This window comes from Xenopus laevis, chromosome 9_10L, assembly GCF_017654675.1.
Source record: "Xenopus laevis strain J_2021 chromosome 9_10L, Xenopus_laevis_v10.1, whole genome shotgun sequence".
Taxonomy (NCBI): Eukaryota; Metazoa; Chordata; class Amphibia; order Anura; family Pipidae; genus Xenopus; species Xenopus laevis.
Genome location: NC_054387.1, coordinates 86,034,483 through 86,051,725, shown reverse-complemented (window position 1 = coordinate 86,051,725; position 17,243 = coordinate 86,034,483). Strand labels below are relative to the sequence as shown.

The 17,243-nt window shown below is 37.8% G+C and overlaps 1 protein-coding gene across 5 annotated transcripts; it reads right to left on the bottom strand.

Annotated features, from left to right (window-relative positions):
• Positions 1-574: 574 nt before the first annotated feature.
• On the bottom strand, positions 575-12,721 carry lancl1.L (LanC like 1 L homeolog). 5 transcript variants are annotated; one of them, NM_001088911.1, is given in 10 exon segments: positions 575-2,260; positions 3,404-3,476; positions 3,778-3,954; positions 5,019-5,201; positions 5,585-5,731; positions 5,985-6,132; positions 7,078-7,285; positions 7,740-7,857; positions 8,107-8,198; positions 12,376-12,414. In NM_001088911.1, coding segments are annotated over 9 exon segments (1,209 nt in total). In that variant the 5' UTR covers positions 8,185-8,198; positions 12,376-12,414; the 3' UTR covers positions 575-2,183.
• Positions 12,722-17,243: the final 4,522 nt, after the last annotated feature.

Genomic DNA, 17,243 nt, shown 5'->3' with positions numbered 1-17,243 from the left:
CTTACCTCCTGGAGAGTGTTGTTCACTTGTTTGGCTGTTGTGAAGGGGTTTCTCTTCATCATGGAAATGATTCTGTGGCCGTCCAGGTCTTTTCGTTGCTGAGTTCACCAGTGTTTTCTTTCTTTCTCAGGATGTACCAAACTGTAGATTTTGCTACTCCTAATATTGTAGCAATTCCTCTGATGTGTTTTTTCTGTTTTTGCAGCTTAAGGATGGCTTGTTTCACCTGCATGGAGAGATCTTTGACCACATGTTGTCTGTTCACAGCAAAATCTTCCACATACAAGCACCACCCCCCTTAAATCAACTCCAGGGCTTTTATCTGCTTCATTGATAATGATATAACAAAGGAATTGCCCACACCTGCCCATGAAATAGCCTTTGAGTCAACGGTCCAATTACTTTGAACCCCTGGTCCAATAGCTTTTGAGCCTCTGAAATGAAGGGATTGTTTTTAAAAAAAGGCTTTAGTTCCTCACATTTTTATGTTTTTGAGACACAATTATGATAAATGTCAGCAATCTCCTTTTGTACCATCTGTGTATATATAAAATATATTTACAAACACTGCGCATAATAATTCAGCATGTTTATTTTGAAAATAAAAAGCATAAAATGCAGCTGCATTTAAAGCATACTTAATAAGCAGAATGGAATCAATTAGCTCATGCTCTGAGGTGCAATCCATCTTGTATATATGCATTTATATGTTTGTTTTTGCATGTCCTACTGGTAACCATTCCACTCAGCATTGCATGGATTATTGCAACCACCAGCTACCAGGTCCCCCTCATGTGATCCTACCATTGGTCTGGAGGCTGACCAGTCAGCCTAATTTGGGTAGTCAAATAAAACAGGGATCTTCTAGTCGATGAGTAGATATTTATATCTACAACCAACTTTAAAATGTAATTCTAAAACCAGTTGTGCAGACATTTCACCCAAGGGACAGCTTGTTGAATTCTGCTGGTGCACCAAGTGTCCCATCATCAAGTGTTCAGGGTGCCCTGAACCTGAAAAATCAGACGGTGCAGTGCAGAGATCATGGGAATGCAGATTGTTGAGATTGCATATAGGACTTGCAGCAATCCAGTCATTTCTGACATATACCTGCCCATAGCCTGGAGCTGGAAGGTGGATAAAGGCTTGGCTATTTATCATGGCAAGGATATTTCCATCCTATACACTATAGGACATTGTTGTGTGTGTGTATATATATATATATATATATATATATATATATATATATATATATATATATATATATATATATATATATATATATATATACACACACATACACACACAATATTAGATTATAATTTTATAAGGAACCCCATTCTGTATATTCAAATCATTAAAACATTTAAAAAAAAAAAAATAGTACCGTACATAGGAAATCAGTTACTAGAATACTGAACTAAATTTTGAACTTTTATTCAATATGTACATAGTCCCTTAAGTATTAGGGATGCATTGTGGTGTGCTAAACCACAGCCTTTACCCCTTTTGGGTAATAAGCCAATGCCTTGATTTCAAATACAACCACCCAAGTCGGGGTGTGTGGCCTCAGGAATGCGGTTGTTCAATTTTCCTTTCTGAGACTGAGAAATGACATCTAAACAGCAAACATTTTGTTACAAAAGAATAAAAGTAGTGCATTCAAACCTACCAACATTCTTTTAGCAAAGGCGGAATACTGCAACATAGCTTATTAAAAGCTACTTAATGAAGCCATAAACGCTAAACCTAAAAATTGATGTATATGCTTTGCAGTCAGTCTAGTTATGACAGGAGCATGTCAAGTTATTAGCTTAAGGACCACACCCTTTGCCTGCAATTTGCTTAGACGCTTGATCTGTAATTTGTTTTTTATAAAGCAAACAAAAATGTCTCCGTCTGTATATAAAACCGCATTCCTACCACAGGCATGTCTTATTTTGGAGCTACAGCTCCCTGCAGTATTTTTTAGGTGTCAGGATAATGGAATAAAACATAAAAAGCGAGGGGACATCCCTTGCCAGTAGGTACATGCACATGGCATTGTTATATAGCTATGTACAAAGCTGGATGCTGTCACTAAATACATTCATCAGTAACACACTCAGCTGCCTGCACCTCTCACCCCAGGCAACGTTTGGGGACACTGCGCCGAGTCAAGGAAATACAACGGAATAACATTTTTACATTTCAAAGGACGGGAATTTCGCTTTTGTTGGCTCCAGTAAATCAGAGAGGAAATATATAGTTCCAGCCATTCCTACAAATGGGAAAGAGGGGGAAAAAAGAAAAGCAGAGAAAACTCATATTAAAATGGTAGTACGCACTAGAATTTCATTTTCATTATAACAATCTCGGAAATAGAATGATACTATGAAAACAAATTTCTGTAAGTATAAGTAAATTAAATACTATTTTCGCACTTGAATAACATGGTGTGTCATTGTACGAGGTCCCTGTGCAATTTAAGGTGGGGCCCAATGACCTTGTAATTCAATTGAAATATGGAGTTAAAGGGGTTGTTCACCTTTGAGATACCTTTTAGTATGATGTAGAGAGTGAAAGTCTGAGATAATTTGCAATTTGTTTTCATTTTTTATTATTGAAGGTTTTTGAGTTATTTAGATTTTTATTCAGCAGCTCTCCAGTTTGCAGTTTAAGCAATCTGGTAACTAGGGTCCAAATTAGCCTAGCAACCATGCATTGATTTGAATAAGAGACTGGAATATGAATAGGAGAGGGCCTGAATGGAAAGATGAGTAATAAAACATAACAATAACAAAACATTTGTAGCCTTACAGAGCATTTGTTTTGTAGGGGAGTCAGTGACACCCATTTGAAAGCTGCAAACAGTCAGAATAAAAAGACGAAAAACTATAAAAAATAAATAATTGCTTAGAATTGGCCATTCTAGAACATACTAAAAGTTATCTTAAGATGAACCACTCCTTTAATTCTATTCCAGCTCTTGAGACCAGATATCCTCAGTGTCCCATTCAAAAAAGACATTGAGAAACACTGCTCTGTATATTTATATCTATGCAGAGAAAGACAGCAAGAGTGAGAATATACCCCCTATTTTAAAGAGTATCCAAACTCATATATACATCCAGCTGGGGTGCGCACGGTTATAATATATATCCACGAATATCAAAAAACTTGCACACCCATGTCAAAAATCTTCACCTCTTTATTTTTTACATGGGTGTGCCATTTTTTGATATTCGTATATAATGTGTATATATATATATATATATATATATATATATATATATATATATATATATATATATATATATATATATATATATATGGTACATTATTTATATTTAGGGTACATTCAATTTTTAACATTGAAAAGATCCTTTCATGGAAGAGATGTAGAAGATTTATTTTACGTTACCTTCAAAAAGTGAGTAAGGGGTGTCTGCAGTTCTGCAACCATGTGTCCCATAATCCATGCACCACTCTGCAAACTACCAGCAAAAATACATATTTAAAAGTAGCAAACAAGTGGCACATTTATAATGAGAAACATATAAAGGAAAAAGTTTTTTTTTTTTTTTTTGGATTGTAACCACTGTTGCAATCCGTTTTTTTGTACTGGTAAAACCAGTTTTGCTTTTCAGAACAGCCACAAGTTGCCAATGTAAAGTATTATACTGCAAACAATGCATAAAGGCAACATGCAGGGCTTTCGTCACTAATTATTGGAAAAAAATAATAAATGGTAAAAAAAAAAAAGTTAAATGCTGATAATATCCATCAGAAAGATACCTTGCAGGCTCTATAGAGGAACTTGACATCCTGGGTCTGGTTATATAGTGCCAGGAAACTGTATGCATTCCCTGCTGCTCCGTGGCACAATCCATATCCTTTCTTCAGCAAACCATAATGCCAAGCGACCTCAGCACATTGAAGAGCATCTACCAGATACTGCGGTTCACCAAAAACCTTTGGGGGAAAAAATCAGTGTTTACATTTTAAATGTTAAAGTATTATGGAGTTTATTACTATCGCATGCTCAATTTTTTAGGCTTTATATTAATTATAAAGAAGGGCAACTAAGCTGGTAAAAGGTATGGAAAATCTTAGCTATGAAGAAGTTCACGCTGGAGAAGAGACGTTTAAGGTGTGATATAACTATGTATAAATATATAAGGGGATCATATAATAATCTCTCTAATGATTTATTTACCAGTAGGTCCTTCCAGCTGGCATGAGATTAGAAGAAAAGAGGTTCAGTCTAAATATTCCAAAGGGGGTTTTTTTTTTTACAGTGAGAGCTGTGAAGATGTGGAATTCGCTCCCTGAATCAGTGGTACAGGCTGATACATTAGATAGCTTTAAGAAGGGGTTGGATGGCTTTTTAGCAAGTGAGGGAATACAGGGTTATGGAAGATAGCTCATAATACAAGTTGATCCAGGGACTAGTCCGATTGTCATTTTGGAGTCAGGAAGGAATTTTTTCCCCTCAGGCAAATTGGAGAGGCTTCAGATGAGGTGTTTTGCCTTCCTCTGGATCAACTAGCAGTTAGTAAGGCAGGTTAAAATACAGTTAAAAGGTCGAACTTGAGGGACGTGTGTCTTTTTTCAACCTAACTTATTATGTTACTATGTAATTTTAAGTGCTATCATCCACTAGGCATTTTGATTGCTACTGAGAAGCTAGAAGAAAGAGACTGGAAAACACTATGCACATGAAGGTTGTGTCATAAAAAATACATTGGCAGGAGTTTTCCTGACAAAAAATGTGCATCACCAATATATTACGCAGCATGTTTCATTTTCTACTGAATGGGTGGCGCTATTGAGTTTGCTGCAGTTCTCTCTTAAATAGATTGCAGCTAGCAAAACAGGCATGTGCAATAAGTGGATCTTCTGGGTCTGCTACCATCAGGAGCCCTGAAGAAGATCATTCGCTATTGTACAATACTATGTGCAATTACCTTAAGTGGTATTTCTATATCTTTTTCTATTTGCAGTTTTCATAAGAAATGAAGCACTTGTCTTTTTACCTTGTAGGCCTGAATAAGCATGTAAATGACACCAGGAGCCCCATGACACCAGTGTACGAGCAGGTCCCGACGGTCACCAATGCAAGGAGGGAAGTTGCCAGTCGGGAACTTGAGACAACGGACATATTCCATGCTGGGCCGAACAAGGTTCTGTAGTTTCTCACAACTGACATTACACTCCGGCTGAGGAGAATCATGGACATACATTGGCTGTGTAGATTTTCAGTGATCCAGGTCATGATACACAGGATATAAGAAAACATTTCACCACTTGCCAAGTGGCTTTTTCAGTTAAATTGGAAATGAATTATACTGACCTAGATCTAGCCATGTATCATTATTAACCCACACAACCCTGCACCCATCCAAATTCACTTCTCTCAGCTAGGCAACTTTGTATTGTAATCATATGATGAATTCGAATTTGTTATAATTATAATAGCTTTTCATTCTTTTCTACGCTTCTAATGATTTCAAGCTCATATGCTCCAATTAAAACATATACACAAACATATAAACATACACCCATGCATCCCTCCTGCTGCTTTCTAGGGCAGTTTGCTCACCTGCATTAAGAAGTAGTATATTCCTGCTAAACCATGGGCAGGTCCCACATAGTACTCTCGGTACCATTCATGCATCAAAGGGCTCTGGGACTGTAGATTCCTTCTGCCTGCCAGTCTCTCCCCAGACTCCAGCACAGTGCTACACACCTGGAGGAAGAACATATTGCAAAATTCTAAACAAGCAGCAACTGAAAACCCTAGAATTTTCTTTCAGGCCCAAAGTAACCAAAGCTTTTGACCTATTGCCATGATTTAGTGTTCTTGTTTTGTATCGGCATATTTAGGTGAGGTCCACTCAGATTGCAGCAATAAAATTCAATAATTCACTTTTCAGTTCATTATACTGTTCTCAGAAATGCTAGACATTTTATGATACTTTAACAGAAGATATTGACTTTACCTGTTGGATGTAGCTAGAGGGGATCTTCTCCTCTCCAAACTGTTTGTTGACAAAAAGCAGGGAGTACAAGTATCCCATACGCCCATAGAGAAGCTCATCTGGAAGTCCAGAGTCTGGCCTTACCACAGAAGGATGTAGCTGAAGGAGGCTGCAGAGATGCAGGATGTTGTAAGTCTGATGACAGGCATTTAACAGACTAAAGTCGGCCATAGATACCCATATTTGGTTGGGCCAATTCTAATTATACTGCCTGACCAACAGGCATTTTCATTTTCACCTAAAAAGAAGTGAAGGAGTTCTCTGCTGAAGAATTGCCTGCTAAACTTTTAAATATGCCATTATGGGCATGGCTACCATGGTACATGTTTCTGTTCCAATAATATAGCTTTAGACCAACTAATAGTTATTAATGCCACCCATAGTGAAATAGTATGTATGCAGCATTTAAACCACAAAGCTCTCAGCTCCAAGCGAATAGCACTATTGGATTCCTTAAATAACATGACTCTTATTTATGCAGTCTTATTTTATTTTTTTAGGTATTTGCCTGCTTCTCTTTTCTCTGCTGTCACATAGATGATCTTTCTCAGGGCACTTCCTCACTAAGGTTGAAGATTATTTTAGGTAGATTGTATGCAATGCTTTCTTTTGTCTGTGAGAGCTAGGAATGCACTGAATCCACTATTCGGTTTGGTATTTGGCTGAATCTTTCACAAACGATTCAGGATTCGGTCGAATACCAAACCAAATCCTAATTAGGGAAATGAGGGGGGAAAATAACTACATGGCTAAAAAATATTTGACTTTGTTTGTGTGACGAAAAACCATTCGATTTCAGGATTCGGATTCAAATCAGAATCCAAAAACAGGGCCTAATCTTGGCTGAATCCTGAACCAAATCCTGGATTTGATGCATCCCTAGTGAGAGCAGAGTACCATCCACATGCAATACAAATAGAAAATCCAGCTCATTGATATGCTGGAGAACAGAGCTGTTTCAGGCATGTACAAGCACCAATAACAACAAAACACACAACAATGATATGCATAGTAACTAGTGCTGACAATAGCATCCCATTTCAGATGGTGGTACCTTTTGACACAATCTTCTGCTTCCTTTGTATGCCCAAGCTTCTGAAACACAACTGCTCCCACCGCATAAGGCCCAGCATCTCCACACAGAAAAGTGACATCACGTCTTGTCAGGCAGCGCAGACTCTTGCAGATGTACTCATGGGCCTTTTGCAGAAGGGATGAATCCCCATACACATCAGACAAATGCAAATACAAAAGAGCAATGCCTGAAACACACAATGAATAACTATAGAGCTGCTAGAAGGACCACGTAACTAACAAAGGTCAGTTACCTTGGTCAGGTTTGCTTTATGCATTAAAATAAATATATTTATTTACTAATTATTTCACATTAAAAAACAAATAACACAAAGCTGCGCAGTTGATCTGAATTTACATCCTCCACTGCAGGTTGGATATGTTTAACTGGGCACAAAGCTATCAATACAGAAGTATGAGGATGAAACACCTAAAATGCTTGTGCCATGCGGAATTTAATTACTGGAAGTATAAATTCATATTTGTGTAAATTCGTGCATAGGAATTTATAGCTACATAATAAATGCTCCAGAAACCATATGCATTTCAATCTGAGTTTTAAGTCAGCCTTCTTGTTTCATCTCAGCAATAAATGCTTCACCCTAAGTTTGTGTATGACATTCTCTCCCGTGAATACACTACCTGCCCAGCCTGTGTACACGGTGCAGTCTCCGGGGTCTGCTGATTTGAGTCCCTTTTCCATAGCCTGTAGCAGCTCCTTGATCTTATTGTTTAGACAATGGACAAATTCAAATGTCAGCTAGAAAAAAATAAAGAAAACCAATATGTTACTAACTGTATTTAAATTCAAACTTGGGAGCCCCACAGCAAAATTGCCACACAAAACTCTTCTCTGGGAAGAGAAGAAGTCTTATAAAGGGGCTGAAACTGCAAACTGATCTCAGTTGTACTGACCCCTCTAGATTCCTGGTCCCTCCAGGAGCATTTGATAATTTCCCATTAAACTATTATAGATGCACAACAAAAATAGATTGTTTGTACCACTTACTTGACCTGTGGAGTTAAAGGCTGTCGAGGCCTGGTGGTTGTAATCGGGATAGGGGTTTTGAAAACATCTCTGCTCCATGATGGAACACAGTCCTAAGGGAAAGACACAATATCAAAATATTTATAAAGAATTTTTTTTTTACCAAGTTTGAATGGTGCTGGCAAATCAATGCAACAGAACATATATGTGTTCAACTCTCTCTGTAGAGAAGTATTATGAAAACAGCGCTAAATAAAGTGATATATGAACGTCAGGAATAAATGAATGCTAATTAAACATATAACTACAGTTATCAACATTTATTAAGTCTACCGTATGTGCTTATCTTCCCAGGCACCTACACCCAGTTTGGGTGTGGTTAACTAGGTGACAAACTCAATATGTACAAACAAAGCGAAATTATAGGTGCCTGGTCTAACCACGTTGTAGTGTTGATTGGGTGTACTGTCTTCCCACAGTCAACAAAGCGCAAAAATGGGTGAAGAATGCCTTCCCTTCTATTTTGCCTTAAACAATTCTTATGCTTTACCCTGCTCACCTCAACTAAAAGGATTATGCAGGTCAAAATGCAATGATGGCAAGGTGTGGTGAGCTATACTCAAGATGAAAAACTACAGTGGAACCCTGGTTTTATGTTCCCCCCCCCAAAAAAATATGTAGAATTTGCGAAAAAGTAAATCTTGGAAGAAACTAATGCTGCTTAACTGCCCCAGACCGCTAAGAAATAACGTCATATCCAGGAAAACAAATTTCTGTGAGCATAAAAGCGGGGTTCCATGGTATTTTCCATTTAGGTTGCTGCTGGCCGCCCTGAAAAACTTGCTGCCCTAGGCCCAGGCATTTGTGGCCTCATCACAAATCCAGGCCTGTTCAAATGAAAATTTACACCATAGCAACCCTTGCAATTGGAAAATTGGACCCAGAAAGCTGCGGAAAGTTGAAGAGCAGCTGAACAAAGAGCTAAATAATTCAAAAACCACAAACAAAAAATGAAGACCAATTGCAAATTGTCTTAGAATATAACTCTCTGCATCATACTAAATGTTAATTTGTAGGTGGACAATGCCTTTAAATGACAAATTGCAGAAAACCCCCAGGATTTCCAGGTAAGAGGTGCAGGTCTCATTGTAGATAACATTTAAAGGCCAACATGTGGTTCTTGCCTCTATTAGGACATTGTTAGAAATCATAAATCACTATTTAAGTTTATACAGTATAACAATAAACCATGATCAACAGTATAACCTCTAGCTATTAACATCAAGGTTAAGGCTTAAATATATGCTGGAGTGGCTGGGGTCATTTGGGGTGGACTGATGATTTTGCATACTTGCAGGACAGAGTTTGTAAATAAACCTTTTCATGGATTTATATATGAACATTATATGTATAATTGTTTCATATATAAAATTAATAGTAAGAATTCTTATTAGTAATTAGAGAAGGGAGGGAGAGGGTAGGAAGAGAAGAGACTCTGAGGAGTAAAGGCCGGAACACACATCTGGTTCATGTTAGATAATAAACTAGGTAACGTAGATTATTTTCTTTATGTGCTGTATTTGGTTATAATTAATTAAAGCCTAAAGAAATGAAAACACTCTTTCTGTATGAAAACTTCTGTGTACTTGTGGGTTTTGAGGGTTTCCAGATAGTACCCTCTGTTCATCCATCAATCTTTCAAATAAGTATAAAATATGAAATATTAATTGAAGGATAATAATACACAACAGTACAGCACCAACTCTGCTGGAATTCTGCTCCATGTATCGTACTGGAAGGCTATCAGTTGTTACTTTTCATTTTCCCCACTTCAGACTGTGCCCTCCACGAATATTCAGAAGTTTTCCAGAGGAACATATAACCCATTAAGTGTAATATGGTGGCAATTGAATTGTGCATCCATCATTTCTAACCTGGAGAATTCATTAGTAAATTAACCTGGCCCGTCTGGGCATGACGGAGATCCTAGAAGCCTAAACCCTGATTACTAGGCTTAAAGTTATGAACTCACACCCAGCAAGCTGAATTTGCTCCAAAATAACTGTGGGAAATGTCACTATGCACACACCTCTATGTGAACAATGTAATCATTTTGAACAATTTGTATGTATGTATGTATGTATGTATGTATGTGTGTATGTATGTATGTGTGTATGTATATTTTTATTTGTAAAGTGCTCCTTGAGGGCAAAGCACTGTACAACAAAACAATAAATAGTAGTAACAAACAAGGGGTCATTGGAATAAAAAGTAACAATAAGTGCATTATTAGAAATACAATTCACATAAATATAAAACATATAATTGCAATACAGATTGAGTGCTCAGTGTCAAGGAAACAAAAGGCTAGAGGACCCTACCCCGTAGGGCTTACAGTCTAAAAGTTTTTTTATCTAACTCAGTGTTGTTATAGCTTTGGCTGTAAAAGTATACATATATTATATTGAGATGTGAATCGCAATTCTAGTAGTGTTAAGGTGGCCATACACGGGCCAATGAAAGCTGCCAACAGACCGTGTCGGCAGCTTATTGGCCAGTGTATGGGGCCCCCCTGACGGGCTTAACCGATCGAGATCTGGCTGAAAGTCGGCCAGATCTCGATTGGATGGGACAAAAAATCCCGTCGGATCGCGGCCGCATCTATTCGTTGATGCAGCCCTGCGATCCGACCATCCATTACTATTCGTTAGGATCTGATTGTTGTGCCCTAGGGCCCACGACCGGATCAGCCCGATATTGCCCACCTCAAGGTGGGCATATCAGGGAGAGATCCGCTCGTTTGGCGACATCGCCAAACGAGCGGATCTCTCCATGTATGGCCACCTTTAGTTAAGACTTATACACCTCCAGGTGCCTTTTCCTCCTTCAATCTATGTAAAGGGACATTATAACTACAAACTGTATATTGAAAACAATACATTTACCATTCAACCTACTTTATGGTCAGGTATGGGATCTGTTATCCGGAAACCCACTATCCAGAAAGCTCTGAAGTATGGAATGACTGTTACCCACAGAATGCATTTTATTCATGTAATCCACATTTTTAAAAATAATTCCCTTTAACTCTATAGTAATAAAACAGTACTTTGTACTTGATCCAAAATAATTAATCCTTAATAGAAGCAAAACCAGTCTATTGGTTTTATTTAGGTTTTATCAAGGGTCGAATTTCGAGTTAATGGGAGTTTCTAAAAACTCCTATCAAGGCCCATAAATTTAAAATTTAAAAAAAAATACCACCAATCGAAATCTATTTAATTTTTTAAAAAAAAACGTATAATTAGGATCAAGCTGCAAACGCGAATCAAATTCTATTCGAGTTTTTTCACAAAAAAATAAATACACAGTGATACTAAACTCTACAAGTAGTATAGATATTGGCATATATATATATATAGTTTATGTGAGAGTATAGATGCTGTATAAATATGCAAATAACCCCTGGTGCAGTCATACCCCCTGCAGTTATGTCCCTGGATTCATCCAAGTCTGAAAAACATTTGCAAACATTTTACAATACTGTATTTGGTCATGGGCCATTACTTCGCCGTAGGCTTGCCAGATCTAGTTTTCAAAACCAATGACTGACAACCACAAAACTAGCCAAAAGCCATTTCAAAAGTAGCCCAATTTACACACTGAAAAAAAAAAAACCTATAAATGAATCCAATGATATATGTGAAAGTAGCCTTTATCTAGCATGCACTGATTGTTTTTTTTTTTATTGAAAAATATACAGATTGTTGATATACTAAATACTTAAATACTGGGCTGGGAAACAAAGGCTCCATAGAAAATTCAAGTAAACCTTTGGCAGCTATTCTAAGATGTAACCTGTGGAAGGGTGTAAAACCCATCCTAAATGTGGGACACATCACTGTAAAAACCAGCTGGAAGTGCCATTTTTCCAGGTCTAGAGATCGATAACAACCAATCAGATGAGAGTAAAGCCAAGCTGCTGATTGGTTGCTATAAGATACTAGCTAGAGACTAAACATTGCACCTTTTATGATTCTGAGATGTCAGACAAGTTTTAGATATACAGGATTGACACAAACACTGCCTTCCGCAGCTGTCCAGCTCCCTGTGAAGCGGCAGTTACCGTGACACGCACGCGTGGGTTTCTGCAAGTACAAAGAACACAAGCTCGGGCCAGGCCTGCACCATTACACCAAAAGGGGGTGTAACAGTCAGGCAGCGCAAACACGCAGAACTCGATAACACCGCGCACATCGGAGACGCCTGCTGAAATCCGTCGCAACTTACAGTCAAGAAGGCGACTTCTCTGTCCACATACAACAAGCCTGCAGCCGAAGCTCGTAATGACAGCTCACCACGTGATTGCTCGTGCACTACGGTGTCCAAATTAGGACATCTCTATAAAAAGTCTATGTGTCCGTATTGCTTAGAAATCCTTATCACAGCTTCTCACTGCTGGTACCAGTTAAGCGATTTTCTCCGCTTATTTTGTGCTGACCGGTCCCCTTCCTCCTCCCTGCTATATCATTTGGGCTCTCTACGCTTACTTTTTCCTGACAGGTCCCAATTTACCAATTAATCCACCCCCCTGTGATGTTATGCCTTGGTTTTCCTCCATCTTTCTTAGGGGCTACGGAATTATTGCTCCTCCTTCCGCCCTGTTTTCTCATTCCCACACAGACCTCCCCCTTGTGACGTCAGGACCGATTCCCTCCTATTTCACTTTTCATTTCACTAAAGCAATCCCTGTACAAAATGCAGCTGACGCTCTCGGGGGGAGAAGGAAAATGCGTTTCAATTTTCAGCGTATATGTCCTAAACTGGACACAGTACGTTGGGTTCAAACATGACTTAGTCCTTAGCTATTTAGCATATACTATAGAGACGACAAGGAGAATTAAGAACAGGCGCAAGGTTTCTCTCAGGTGAAAGAGCATTTGGAAGCAATAAGAATCTCAAACATCAAATGTATCAATACTGCTGAATCCTGTCTTCAGTAGAAGTGGAAAGGACTTTGCTTCTTCTTTCGCTTACAATATTGTATTTGTCGTACTTATAACGCGTGTTGTTGCAAATATCTGTGTTGCCAGCAGGTGGCGCTGTAGAACTGAATTTTAAAGGGGTTCGCTTTGGATTTAACTTTTAGTACAGGCCTGGAGTGGGAGTCAAGTACACCGAGGCCCTAACGGCCCTCCTACCAGCCCACTATATGGTAACTTTCTATGAAACCATACAGCAGCCCTTCTGGCATTTGCCAAAACCCGCAGATTGCCAGTCCGGGCCTGTTTAGTATGTCGATGGATAGATATGTAATAAAAAGTAGCAATAACGATTCAGGCGTAGCTTTACAGAGCAATTGCTTTTTTTTTTTGATGGGGGACCCCAATTTGAAAGCTGGAAAGAGTCAGATGAAAAAGACATAATTAAAAAAACTATAAAAAAAATAAATAATGAAGACCAATTGAAAAGTTCATAGAATTGCCCATTGTATAATACACTAAAGGTTAACTGAAATGTGAAGCACCCCTTTAAAGTAACATAAGCGGATCCCCCCGAGAGCTTGTAAATAGCTCATATTATAATGCTAAAGGCTCTTACATGTAGGACTTTTATGCATTTGGCGCATGTTTGAGTGCACATAAACAAATGCATTCAAAAGTCAGTAGAATAGAGGTTTGCTTTTGGAGCTCACAAAAATGCATTTGAGTGTAAAAAAAAAAAACGAAAATTAAATATATACTTTTTTTTTACAGTCGCCATGTGTTTGTAAAAGCATAAAAAACTCCCATATGTCAGAGTTCTTATAGTTCCATTTAAAGATATTTTTTACTACAATGTAAACAGATATTCAGCAGTCTGAAATAAGACTTAATATTTTATGTGCCCTTTTTTAACTGACTATCTGTAACCTGAATTGTAACATTGTCTCTGGTTATTGGGGTTACTGACCCTTAAAATTATATCGCACATGTGAATAGACTTTAAAAAAAAAAAAAAATTATTAAATTCAGACCCTAATTTGTCCATTTTCTAATCTGCTATAAAGTCTAGTTGCTAGGGTAAGTGGGATCCTAGCAACTAGACAGTTTTATTTCTGAACTTGAGACCTGCAGAATTAAAAGTGTTAATTTTATTAGATTGTCTTTGAGTACCACTGTCTACATCAAACTGCCTCTTTAAAATGGCAAGACCAATGCTTCAGGCCTTAATCCATGATCTCCCGACCCAGACATCATCTGACCTGATGTGCCTGATCTGTTCATTTCTGACCTTACCAGAGGGGGTGTGCCAGGCACGAGTTTATATAATAAGGAGGCAGAACGTTATTAGACCTGGCCCGGGGAGGAAAACCACTCTTAGTGAGGTTCCTGGACAGAGTTACCCAATGAGTAATTAGTCCGTGCAATACTACTTACAGATGGATAGTGTATGATGTGAACACACATGCTTGTAGACAAATATAATGGCAATACAGGTATGGGATCTGTTATCCAGAAACCCGTTCTCCAGAAAGCTCTGAATTACGGAATGGCTGTTACCATAGACGCAATTATAATGAAATAATCCACATTTTTAAAAAATGATTTCCTTTTTCTGTAATAATAAAGCAGTAGCTTGTACGTGATCCAAAATAATATTTAATTAATCCTTATTGATCGCAAATCCATATTATTGGGTTTATTTACTGTTTACATGATTTTCTAGTACACTAAAGGTATGAAGATCCAAATTACAGAAAGATCTGTTATCCAGAAACCTCAGGTCCCGAGCATTGTGGATAACAGGTCCCATACCTGTACTATGGTCAGATCTAAAAAGCAAGTCACATTTCCTCATTTGCCAAAGTATTATGCACTCCATGATAACTGGGAAAATGTTCAGGCTGGACAGTCTGACTGTAATCTGCAAGGTGCCCAGATACAGGGCTATTAAAACAGAAATATTCATTAGTATAATGTCCCATAGGGGACATGTGTAGTGTTTCTGGTTGTGGATTACATACATTGCCCAGTGCAGTCCTTGGCTGATTAGACTTGCCTCACAGGATGATCAATAGCTAAATAAAACTATTTTTATCACGATAAACCTGCTCCATAACCCCATTTGCATTTATATGTATACCATAAAAAGCTGCTGTATTTAGTAATGGGTTCAGATCTTCCTCTGATGTCTTTATACTGTACATCTCAAAGGTACTCATTAAATTAGACATGAATGAGTATATATATATATATATATATATATATATATATATATATATATATATATATATATATTGTGGATTTGTTTTTTTAGATTCATATTATCTATTGAAATTTGGATTATAGTGACAGTGATAAAAAAAAAAAAAACAAATCCCCCTGATGTCTAATGTGTCCCCAGGAACCATAACCATAACCATACATGGTACATTTTCTAAAAACATTTAGTTTGAGTAGTGTAGCCTTTAGAAGTCTTATACAAGAGCATACATTAAACCATAAGGGTTTTACAGAACAAGAGGGTGAGGAAAATGAGCAGTTAGTGACTTCTAGGGTTTCTATGAGTTTGTGGTAAACTAGAGTGTTTTGGAGGAGAAGGTTAATTAACAAATAGTTAAAATAGTCAAGATGTGGCATGACAAAAGATGAAGAATAATGTGTGAGGAATGGAGTAATTGTAGGGATTTTTAGAATGTGGAAGAGATTAAGGGGCCGATTCACTAACTTCGAGTGAAGGATTCGAAGTAAAAAAACTTCGAATTTTTGTGCTCCTCGACTATCGAATTGGCGTAAATTCGCCTGAGTAGAATGATTCCAATAGATCGAGTGCAAAAACACTGCGACTATTCGCCATTTGATAGTCGAAGTACTGTATCGAGCGCAAAAACGCTGCGACTATTCGCCCATTCGATAGTCGAAGTACTGTCTCTTTTAAAAATAATTCGACTGCCTACTTCGCCACCTAAAACCTACCGAATTGCTTTAAAAGCCTATGGGAAAGTCCCATAGGCTTGTTTTCCAAGTTTTTGATCGAATAAAAAGGCATTTGATCGAATGAAAATCCTTCGAGCAAATATTCGATCGAGCGCCTATTCGCCTGGCGAATATTCGCCAATTCGACTATTCCCCAACGTGTAAATTCGCCCGAATTGCCTATTCGATTCTATTCCCCAGTCGAATTTCGAGGGATTTAACCCCTCGAAATTCGACCCTTGATGAATTTGCCCCTAAGTAATCCAAGACAAGACCCAAGGTAGTAGTCATTATAGTAAGGTGTGATGGTGTTATCAGGATAATTGATTGCAACTACAGCAGTGTTAACCTGGTTTAATATTACATTTTTATATAGGGGTGTCTGAGCAGAAATGCTATTTTGCTCCACTTTCTCCTACAAAGATGTACTTCACATTCTACCACATTCACATTCTCCATTTCTACCAAACTACTTTCTAATATCACAACCTGCTTTTTCCCATCATCCTCTGTCCTTTCATCTCAGCTGTATGAAAACACACACCTATAAAATATTATTATGCAATCTCCAAGGCAAAAGCGAATCCCCCATTTTTTATCTGTCCATCTTCAGATCCTAGTATGTTGGGACATAAATACTTTTAACAGACATAGGCTAGTGTTAGACAAGTTCAGGAACATTAGTACATTGTAGTTTGGGAACTGAGGGTCACATGCTTACAGCCCTAGCACGGTTCTCACAAGAATAGAGAGCCCTGATCTAAGGTTCTCCTCCTTGCATTTCCTAAAGCTTCTCTCTCTAGTATTTAACTATCCCTGTGAGGACACTGCTATCATCTAACTTCCAAAACCAACAATCAGAACAAACAGATGTTGGAACGGCAGTCAGCCGATTGATGAAGAAATGAGACTAAACTTGTGATAAAGTTGTAGAGTACACTTTGTGGTGCAAGGTCACAAAATAACAGCTTTCCATTTTACACAAAGCATAAAAAGGAATTGTGTCTACATTTATATATCATCTGCTTTTGAATACTTTATATTTCATGTAAGTATTAACAGTACACTATTATATTTAATTTGCATGCTAATAAAACAGGATTGCACAATTCAGCAGTAATGATGTAGTTTCATTTAGATACATACAGTTATAGGATCCCTTATCCGGAGACCCGATATCCAGAAAGCTCAGAAGACTCC

Excerpts from the sequence above, each read along its gene's own strand:
- lancl1.L (XM_041575538.1), bottom strand. The coding sequence starts at position 12,706 with ATGGAGGAAAACCAAGGCATAACATCACAGGGGGGTGGATTAATTG. Across the intron at positions 6,133-7,077 it reads GCAGAAGATTGTGTCAAAAG|CCTCCTTCAGCTACATCCTT; the intron begins GTACCACCATCT and ends GCATCTCTGCAG. Across the intron at positions 2,261-3,403 it reads CCCTTACTCACTTTTTGAAG|GAATGGCTGGAACTATATAT; the intron begins GTAACGTAAAAT and ends TCCCATTTGTAG.